This window comes from Rattus norvegicus, chromosome 4, assembly GCF_036323735.1.
Source record: "Rattus norvegicus strain BN/NHsdMcwi chromosome 4, GRCr8, whole genome shotgun sequence".
Lineage (NCBI taxonomy): Eukaryota > Metazoa > Chordata > Mammalia > Rodentia > Muridae > Rattus > Rattus norvegicus.
In genome coordinates, this window is record NC_086022.1 from 12,122,115 (window position 1) to 12,133,216 (window position 11,102).

Sequence of the window (11,102 nt, forward strand, 5' to 3'; positions counted from 1 at the left end):
GGCCTTCCCCGTGCTCCCCACAGGGGTGGTAGATGAAGGAGACAGTCCTTGGTTCCGGACTGTTTATTGGTCGTTCACCGTGGAAAATGGGTGCATAGCAACTTCTCAGGGTGGACCAGAGATTATACAGCTTTTTGCAGGGAGGAATGTCTGGGAAGAGAAGTCCTCTGGGCCCCTAGGTACCTCATTAGCATGGAGAGCTCTGTTTTGGGCCTGTGTGACCACAGGACACATTTCCTTATTTAGGGAGTGTGGTATGTGTTCCAGGCCAGGAATTTGGCAAGGAGCAGGGAGCTGCCGACCAGTGTGTACCCCGAGTTTCCGGGTACTTAGACCCACTCAACTTTACCGAGTTACCTGGCAAGGTCCACTGTCCCACAAGTTGTCCTCTGCTTAGGGGGCACTAAGTTCTTCACTGTCACAGCACCGAGGTCTCTGCCTGCGGCTGCACGCCTGTGCTTTTATTAGCTACAAGCTAGCATGACATCATCACATAGTACTCCTCTTGTTTGCTACACGCGGGGCTGACCTGAGCTGCTCCTCCAAATAACATCCAGCTCAGTCCTGTTCTTATTTCTTACTTACACGCTATCTACACGTAGGGAGTCTCTGCTTTGGCTTTCACAGACCTTGGCGATTGCTGCTTCTAACCTCTCTTTACTGACTTCTATTCTAGTTGCTTTTATCCCCTCCCTTCTGCTTGCTTTGGGCTTACTTTTCCCATACTTTCAAAGCTTACAGTAGAATGATGGTGGCCTTATAGCCTTTCTGACGGGGGCATTTGAAGCTCTCTGGGCTGGCTAGCTAGTCATCTGAGAGGAGGGCACCTCAACTGATAATATGCCTGCACTGAGCGGCAGGCAGGCCTGTAGGGCATTTTCTTAATTAGTAATTGATGGGGGGGGGGATCAACCATTGTGGGTGGGGCAATCCTTGGGCTAATGGTTTTGGGTCCCTTAAGAAAGCAGGTTGAGCAAGCCATAGGGAGCAAGCCAGTAAGCAGCACTCCTCCATGGCCTCTGCATCAGTCCCTGCCTCAGGTTCCTGCCCTGTGTGAGTTCCTACCCATTGATAATGAACTGTGATATGGAACTGTCAGTGAAATAAACCCTCTCCTCCCCAAGTTGCTTTTGGTCATAGTGTTTCACCACAACAATGGTGGCCCTGCCTAGGGCACTGCCCGTTGCTCTCCAGGCTTTGCCTGGTCTGCATCCCACATAATCTTCCGTGTTGGATGCTTAACACTCTGAACAAAGCAATTTTTCAAGTCCCTTCTAATTTTTCTTTTAATTTCTAGATATTTAAGATTCCTGGATATCTTTTAAGAAAAAAAATGATTTCTATCTTAATTCTTTTTTTCTTCTCAGTGCTAGGACTCAAACCTTGAACACTTTGATCAGATAAATAACGTGGCCGGCAGTGCCATCAAAGGTCTTAGGATCTGTGTTATAGTTTAATAAATGTTCTATCTTGGCGAATGTATGTATATCTAAAGAGAATATTTATGCAGTTACTAGATGAAACACTAAATATGATTATCTTAGTGTGGTTCTTAGTACTACTCAAAGCCCGTCTTTGCTGAGATTTTCTGCCTCACAAGCCCCACACATCTGCACTGCAGCGCCCGCCGTTGTACCATAACGCCCGTGGGGAGCAACGGCGTTGCTGGGTTTTCAACCTCAGCGTGTTTTAACATTAACATATTTTGCTCAGATGTTCCCTAACTGCTGCTTGATTTTTATATGTGGTAGTTATCTTTTTAAATGTTTAAAATGTGTGTGTGTGTGTGTGTGTGTGTGTGTGTTGTCCCCAAGTGTGTGGAAATCAGAGGTCAACTCTGGGTATCTTCCTCAATCTTTCTCCGCCTTAATTTTTTCTGGAGGGGTTGTTGCTGTTGTTGTGTGCTGATGTGTAGATCAGTCTGGCCTTGAACTCTCAGAGGTCTTCCTGCTTTTGCCTCTTGATAATACTGTGTGCCACCAAACTTGGCCTCCACCTTATATTTTGAGAAAAGGTTCTTGCTGGCTCATCATTCTCATCTAGAGGGCTATCCATTAACCCCAGGGATACTCTTTCTCAGCCTCCCAACACTGGAGTGACTATCAGTCACTGACAGCATGGGGTCACTGACAGTTACTGAGAGCACGGGGTGACTGACAGTTACTGACAGCATGGGGTGACTGACAGTTACTGACAGCATGGGGGTGACTGACAGTTACTGACAGCACGGGGTGACTATCAGTCACTGACAGCACTGGGGTGACTGACAGTTACTGACAACACTGGGGTGACAGTTACTGATAACACTGTGGTAACAGTAACTGAGAGCACAAGGGTGACTGACGGTTACTGAGAGCATGGGGGTGACTGACAGTTACTGAGAGCACAGGGGTGACTGACAGTTACTGACAGCACGGGGTGACTGACAGTTACTGAGAGCACAGGGGTGACTGACAGTTACTGACAGCACGGGGTGACTGACAGTTACTGACAGCACAGGGGTGACTGACAGTTACTGACAGCACGGGGTGACTGACAGTTACTGAGAGCACAGGGGTGACTGACAGTTACTGAGAGCACAGGGGTGACTGACAGTTACTGACAGCACAGGGGTGACTGACAGTTACTGACAGCACAGGGGTGACTATCAGTCACTGACAGCACTGGAGTGACTGACAGTTACTGACAACACTGGGGTGACAGTTACTGATAACACTGTGGTAACAGTAACTGAGAGCACAGGGGTGACTGACGGTTACTGAGAGCATGGGGGTGACTGACAGTTACTGAGAGCACGGGGTGACTGACAGTTACTGAGAGCATGGGGGTGACTGACAGTTACTGAGAGCAAGGGGTGACTGACAGTTACTGACAGCACGGGGTGACTGACAGTTACTGACAGCATGGGGGTGACTGACAGTAACTGAGAGCACTGGGGTGACTGACAGTTACTGACAGCACGGGGGTGACTGACGGTTACTGACAACACTGGGGTGACTGACAGTTACTGAGAGCACTGGGTGACTGACAGTTACTGAGAGCATGGGGGTGACTGACAGTTACTGACAGCATGGGGGTGACTGACAGTTACTGAGAGCACAGGGGTGACTGACAGTAACTGACAGCATGGGGGTGACTGACAGTTACTCAGAGGACAGGGTGACTGACAGTTACTGAGAGCACGGGGTGACTGACAGTTACTGACAGCATGGGGGTGACTATCTCACCCTTGTTTACATGAGGACTCGTGACATGAGCACAGGCCCTCACGCTTGCACAGCAAGTCTTTACTACCAGAAACATCTGCCCAGGCACCATTCTTTTCCATGAACTGAAATGAATTTTGGAGACTGGGGCACTTGATATTCTTGCAAAGGGCCCAGCTATAGCTCCCTGAGTCCACATGGCAGCCCACAGCCATCTATAACTCCAATTTCAGGGGATCTGACATCTTCTGACCTCCTCAGGCACCAGGAATACACTTGGTACACAGACACACACACACATATATGTTCATACGTATGTATACACACACACACACACACACACATACGTATACACAGGTAAACATAAAATAAACCTAAAAACATTGTTTTTCCATGATATTGTGCAAGAAATTAGTTTAGTTTTATTTTAGCAGATCAGAATTTCTCCCAATAAAGTCAATTGGCTGTTTAAGAAAGAGTACAATTCTCAATAAAAGCCCAGCAATGAAAGGGTTAAAAAACCCAAACCCTTAAAACCAAGAGCACCCTGGATATCTTTGACTCAATGCATTTTACTGAAGTATGAATAATGCTTTGGGAAAATATCCTTTGCCAGAAAAGGGTTGACATTGGCAAGTTTAATTAAATCTGAGTTGCTCGGCCCTGTGTAAACAGCCCTGTGATTTGGAAAACACACTCCCTACTTTGTCATCTAATAAAAGCTGCGGCTCTTTAATTCTGCTGATTGAATTACAAACTCTCTGGGGCATAGACTGCCTTTTTATCATGTCGACAGCTTGCATATGCGTCGGGGTAGGCTGCTTAGCTTTATGATTTACAGTGTAATAAACCATGCACAGTACACATCTTCATGACTTTCTGCAGCCTTCCAACGAGCTGGTGTGAGGGAGAAGTCCACCCTTTATGGGTCAAGGAGCTGACAGAACTAGTGGCTACAGGAAAATACCTCAGGTTCCCAATTCTTCATTGGTAGGGCTGAGTCTAGTAGTCAGTGCAGGTTCCTCTGGGTCCCGGGCTTCAGAGGTCCCCTAGAGTGGGACCGTGAGCAGCCTACACACCGGATTTCCTGCCAACGTGTACTTCCCAGATGACATGGGAAGGTCAGATGGGAAAATCATTTGGTGTGTGTCAGGACCTAAGGAAACTCGTTTCCTCAAATCCGGGCAGTTAGACAAAAGGCAGCATTCCTCGGGAATTTGTGAAGCCAAGTTCCTCTCTACCAAAGGACCCATTTCTTTTTTTCACTGGAGGGAGAGGAAGGGAAGAGACAGATGGCTATCTGTGATGTCTGCCTGTTAGCATACCAGAGTGCATGCTGGCCTCCAGGCTCCCTGAGCACCACAAGACCAACTTCACATTTTGGAGCACACACTGATATCCTGGTGCTCCCCTCCTCAAGTACATGAGCTCCTCCCTCCCCCAGTTACCCATTTTCCCTGATAACCCTGCTATTCTGCTGTGAGCTCTCCCTCTCTTGGTGTTCTCTCTCTCTCTCTCTCTCTCTCTCTCTCTCTCTCTCTCTCTCTCTCTCTCTCTCCCTCACTTCCTCTCTTCTTCCCTCCCTCTTACCCATGGCCATATGCTGTCGACCAGTTTCTAATTCTACTCTAGACCCTCCCAGATGTCAGTAGCTGTGCATGCCCTCATATGCACAATAAAAACTTTCCCCTTGGGGTTGGGGATTTAGCTCAGGGGTAGAGTGCTTGCCTAGCAAGCGCAAGGCCCTGGGTTCGGTCCCCAGCTCCGAAAAAAAGAAAAAAAAAAAACTTTCCCCTTAGCCATTCTATGGAGCAGCCATGGCCTCAGTTGATATACACGGTGCAGGACTGTGTCATCTACCACCCCAGCACAGGCCCTCCTGCACTGTGTTCACACACTGTGCACGACTGTCTCATCTGCAACCCCAGCGCAGGCCCTCCTGCACTGTGTTCACACACTGTGCACGACTGTCTCATCTGCAACCCCAGCACAGGCCCTCCTGCGCTGTGTTCACACACTGTGCACGACTGTCTCATCTGCAACCCCAGCACAGGCCCTCCTGCGCTGTGTGTTCCAGTTATTCCCCTTTATACTGGCAGTTGCCTCCTGGAGTGGGTACTGCATCAATCCTGTAATACAACTTCTGGCAAATGGCAGGATTTACAGTCACAGGACACAGGTCTTCACAATGCTCTGGGGACATTTTGTTTCTTTATTTTTCATTGTTTGAGTTGAAGTTTTCTTGTGTTTTCCCGGGATGGCCTCAAATTCACTAACAGAGCCCCCAAAAGGCCTCCAACTTACAATCCTCCTGTTTCAGCCTCTGAAGTAGTGGACTACAGCTGTGCACTACCATGCTCAGGTGCTCCATACACTCTCCACATTTCTGACCAAACAATCTTCCTGTATGCTCTGTGGCCCTTGAGGAAATGTTTGGATGTGACCAAGGGGCATTTGGAATCCTTTTGACACAGTGTGCGGTGCAGAAACAGACGAGAAACTCCAGACAAGCCAACCTGTCGATCTCCTCAGCTTTCTGGAGGAGGGGGTGGAGAAGAGAAGGACAGAAACCATGTTTTCTGAGTTAGGCTGGCATGGAGGTCAGCCACACGGCAGACGAGTGCCCACACAGAGTGGAGGGGCCATGAGAAAAAGAATGATGGAGCCCAACATACCAGGAAAAGCATACTTAGGTGCTGGCCATCAACCAGGAAGCAGATAAAAAAGAGAAAGAAAAAGCTTTCTATTTCTGAGCCAAGTCTCAGGAAGGGAGGCAAATCTAACAGAGCCTTATAGTCAGTGCACCAGGGATGGGGATGCTGGGAGAGCACAGCACTTCACTGAGGCGATAACTAGTCCGCCTGTGTAGCTGGGAGAGCACAGCACTTCACTGAGGCGATAACTAGTCTGCCTGTGTAGCTGGACTTTGGCTGCTTGGTGCTTTCTTCTTTCTTCCATCCTTTCCCCACGTTTTCAACCCCCTAACACCAGATAGAAAAGAAAAGAAGGATGGGAAAGGGGCGACGATATTATTAGGCTGCTTCCGGCTGATTAGGGAAGCCAAGTTCCTTGGGGCAAATTTGATCTTGGTTGTCAGGATTTCTTCTTGTACTTAACAAACCATGACCAACAACAACCAGAATTCCAAATGCGTCACACAGTCACACAGTGGCTGGCAAAATCACACCCCTGCTAGAGCACAAGGCAAACCATAGTCAGCTGCTGTGGACAATCTGACGCCACCCCATATCCCACACCTGGGAAACATAATATTTCTGTGTTTTTTAAAGAAACCAAAATTCCAAATTGCCACTACACACCTGTCTCTTTACCGTGGCTTAAGGTGAGATTGCCTTCTTGGGAGTGGTCCTATTTTCCTGACCGATGGTTTCTTGGCCAGGTGATTGGCCCAACTAGATTGATCATGTGTAGTTAGGTGTCCACCCAGGGTTTCATCCTGTTCACCAGTTTCCCTTAATGGGTCTTTACTGCTGCTGGGTCATGGTGGCCAAAGGTTAGAGAAAAGGTCTATACCAGGCAGAAGAATCACATCCACATAATAACCACAAGGGTAAACTGCTCCCAGAGTCCCTGCTAGACAGAGTAAGTCATTTCTACCACTGTAGTGAGCGTCAGAAAGACACCAGGAAGTTCCTCTGCTGAAATCCTCCCATTGTCTGGGGCTGTAGCCGTGGCTCAGTGCTAAGAGTACTGTTGCTCTTCCAGAGGTTCTGAGATCGTTTGTTCACTTCCCAGCATCCATGCTAGGTAGTTCACAGCCACTTTAACTCCAGCTCCAGGGCATCCCATACCCTTTTCCCATCACTGATTATACCCTCAAGACCCATGTGGCCCAGTAGGACTCACATTCCCTGGCCTCATAGACATATCTGACCTTATCTACTCTGCCTACTCTGTCACACCAACCATGCTGTCTCACTGTCTTTGTGGAACAGAAAGAACTTGTTCTTACCTTGCTGTCCCTTCTTCAGACAGAACTCCCTTTCCTCATTTGGTGTCTGACTGACCCTCCTATCCTGGAGAATTTTCCTTTCCCACCAAGCCAAACCAAGCCTTCCTTCATTCTCCTTCCTTGGCTCTGCCTTCCGTGTAACAGCACTTGGTGCTGTGCGGTAAGACAGGCCTTTTTGTTATGCTGTGTATTGTTTCTCTCTGATGAGAATTCGGTGCATGAAGTATTCAAGTATCCATCCTTTAGCAAACTCCTTGGCAGATACAAGCTTCATAAGTATCTGCTGAATACATGTGGTTTAGAGAAGTGAGACCAGAGTTCAGAGATAACAAGGGGTAGATTTATATTCTGAACGCCCAGCCAGAGATGGCGGAGTATGCGAATACAAAATAAGAACGAGGTAAGGTCTTTTCCTGTGTCCGGAAGTGCCCAGTAGAACGCCTCTCTTCTCCTCCCCTCCCCTCCCCTCCCCTCCCCTCCCCTCCCCTCCCCTCCCCTCTATTGGTTCCTATTATTTTAAAAATTGTGCAACAACCAAAAAGAATTGTACAAAACATGTCTAAGGCACAGACCCCTGGACAAGGTGGGAAGCTGTAAGGAAACTGGATCCAAAGTCCACTTTTCGTCCTGGGCTTTCTAGATGCCAAAAAGATCTGTGGTGAAGCCCTTTGTAGTGACAAGTTTTGAGAACTCTAGAATCATGGGTTCTTTTAAAAAAAAATATATATATATATGTATATATATATATATATATTCTAAGAATGTTTTGTTTTTATCCCCGGTGTGGGTGTATGGGCTGCTTTGGACTGTCCACAGCAGCTGACTGTGATTTACCTCGTGCTCTAGCAGAGGCGTGGTTTTTCCAGCTGCAGTCCGTTCTGCGATTGTGTGACATTTGGAATCTGGGGACTATTCAGAGGGTGTAGCATGCCAGAGCCCTGGGAGGCAGGGTAGGAGGCAGGGTAGGTGGTTGTTGGTTGTTCAGGGATACTGGTTATGGTCTGTTAGCAGTTGTGCTCAAAGAAGAAACAAGAAGAAAGAAATTAGATTCGAGAATTTCAATATCTCCCCCCTCCCCCTCCCCTTCCCTTCTCCTCCCCCCTCCCCTCCCCTCCCCTTTCCCCTCTCTATCCTTTTCTCCTATCTAGTGATTCAAGGTGAAAATGTTTGGGAGGGGGGTGAAGTTAAGGGTGGGAAAAAGAATCCAGAAAGTAGCAAAGACAAGCAAAGAAGAAACAAGAAGAAATTAGATTCAAGAATCTCAATATCTCCCCCCTCCCCCTTCCCCCCTCCCCTCCCCTTCCCCCCTCACCCCTCCCTTCCCCTTTCCCCTCTCTATCCTTTTCTCCTATCTAGTGATTCAAGGTGAAAAGGTTTGGGAGGGGGGTGAAGTTAAGGGTGGGAAAAAGAATCCAGAAAGTAGCAAAGACAAGCAAAGAAGAAACAAGAAGAAACGAGACTCATAGATCTCTCTCTCTCTCTCTCTCTCTCTCTCTCTCTCTCTCTCTCTCTCTCCTTTCTCTCCTACCTATCGATATGGGGTGAAAGCAGAGGGTGTGGATAAAGGGTGAGGAAAAGAAGGACCCACAAAGTAGCTAAGTCCAGCTGCAGCCCTTGCTGCCTTGCTGTCGGATGCCACAGGAAAGGGCTCCATGCCGCTGGGTGTGTCCTGCTGACTTCAGAAAGCTCTGTTGGAAGCGTTTTCAAAAAACGCAGTCCCAGGTTAGCTGACAAATGACTGAAGGATCCGGAGCAGCCCCAGTTGCAGTCTGTATGCTCTGCCCATCGCTCTAGAGTCTCATTAGAGTCTCACTCGAACTCCGCTGCTGTGTGCTTTATCCCTGTCTCCTCTGCACCACCATCTCAGGGAATGGGGTTAGCTGTATGCTGAATGCTTACACAGTTTTCAAAGTTGCAATTATGAAAATGGCTTCTCTTTTTGGCTAGGAGGAAACAAGAGCAGTCGGCAGAGCCGGCCCAGCCTGGATACGGACACAATCTCCTGCTGGAATTTGCAGAGCCGGTTTAAATATGATCATAGTGTCCAGAAGTCTGTTTCTAAAATATAGAAAAGCAAGATGACAGCTCTGGAAAGGCCAATTTTGAAGCACTTGGAATCTTTTCGTTTTGCATTAAACCTCGGGCTCATCTAGCTGGGTTTCATGGTGTGCACAAGAGAAAGAAACAGTAATAAAAATGGCTGTCTTGACATTTTTATTGACGTTTACTGACATCTGTGACCCACATCAGGTCTCTTATGTTGTTGGCTAGAAAACCAGCCCAGTCGGTGAGAGGGGAGGGGGATTAAGCCATGATCGATAGGAAGGTGGTGACTAGTGCTTTTCACCACCTGAAGTAGGAGGAGTTTCTATCTGAAAACAACGATTCTAAAATCTTCCAAGGTTGTTTACCTCCATCCCAGGGGCAAATAAGGTTGATTTAAGGACAAAATTGGGAAAGGCTGGAAGCCATGTAGAGAAGTTGTAAGAGCCTCATCACAAACCTGTAAGGAAAACTTCTAGCACACAGCAGCCTGGAATCCCAGGCCTGAGACCCAAAGGAGCACCCAAGTTTTCAGCACACATTGGTCCTCCCCAGGACTGTGTGCATAACACTCACAGTTCTGTACCTTTTTATGCATCTGGGAGTCTTTTTGTGGGATAGCATTTATATGTAAGCACCTGAAACAGACTTAAATCTTAACAAAGCCTGATCCTGCTGGGATGAAAACTAGGAAGAAAGAAAGTCGCATCCTCATGTGATTTCTGCCTTAGCTCTTTCTGCTGTTGCTAAGAACAGTCTTAGTCGCTGTGTAAACTTGTTGCTGTTGTAACAGAATACCTGTCAGAGACAACTTCCTGGAGAAATGCTAGGTTCATGGCTTCAGAGGTCTCTGACCATCATGTTGGGGACAGTATGGCAGAGCCTGGCAACCCACGCCTAAGTGACCAGAACACCGAAGCCGGCAAGCTTTTCCCTCTTCACCCTACCTGGGCCCTTGCCTCAGAGGGACCCTGCTCACACGTAGGGTGAGTCTTTCACACCAATTTTATTCTTTTTCAAAACTCACAGAAGCACCCAAAGTCACGCTTTGCTGATCTCCTAGGCCCTTTTCAGTCCAGCGTCAACCTGATGAACAAGCCACTTCATTACACCCCTGACCTCAAAGTGCAAGGTCCATCTCAAATTCTCCTGGAACTTGACGTCCATCTGACTTCAGATGTGTCCCCATCACCTTGAACAACCCCACCCTGTTCAAAAGCCCAGGTTCAAATATCCTCTGAGACTCAAGACTGTTTAACCTTGACATCGTGCATGCGTGGGTGCGTGCGTGGGTGCGTGCGTGGGTGCGTGCGTGGGTGCGTGCGTGGGTGCGTGCGTGGGTGCGTGCGTGGGTGCGTGCGTGGGTGCGTGCGTGGGTGCGTGCGTGCGTGCGTGCGTGCATGCGTGCGTGCATGCGTGCGTCCATGTTTGGGTCGGGTACATATTTCTAATACACAGGCACAAAGTAAGCACCCCCATTCTAAAAAGGATGGACAGTAGGGTAGAGAAGGGTGAGATGGGACCAAAGCGAGACTGAAACTGGGTGGGACAGAAGTTAAACCCTCTGCTTCTCATGGAACCCTGGGAACAAAGCCATGATGGTGTGCCCTCCAGCTTCTCGTCAGACATGGCACGGCGCCATAATGTGAGCTTTATATTTGGTCCTTGCCTAATGAAGTAGTCCACTGAAGTAGTCCACTTTCCTGGACTCTGAAGTCAATACTGTGTCACTTCTGAAGGGCTACCTGAAAGGATCCTGACCCAGCCACATACTCCCTGACCTCTACGGGCTCTTTTTGAATAGAAGCCTCTGTGGCTATAAAACTAGCAGCACTCAGATGCCCAGTTCTGTCATCAGCCTGAGCAATCCTTGGGCCCCT

The 11,102-nt window shown here is 48.2% G+C and overlaps 1 protein-coding gene across 1 annotated transcript in view; it reads left to right on the plus strand.

Moving 5' to 3' along the window:
• The window catches only part of Hycc1 (hyccin PI4KA lipid kinase complex subunit 1), a 106,813-nt gene extending 97,423 nt beyond the window's left edge, over positions 1-9,390 (plus strand). The window contains exon 11 of the mRNA XM_017592774.3: positions 9,127-9,390. Coding sequence (XP_017448263.1) covers positions 9,127-9,248 — 122 coding nt within the window. The 3' untranslated portion in view covers positions 9,249-9,390. The remainder of the gene's footprint in view (positions 1-9,126) is intronic.
• Positions 9,391-11,102: the final 1,712 nt, after the last annotated feature.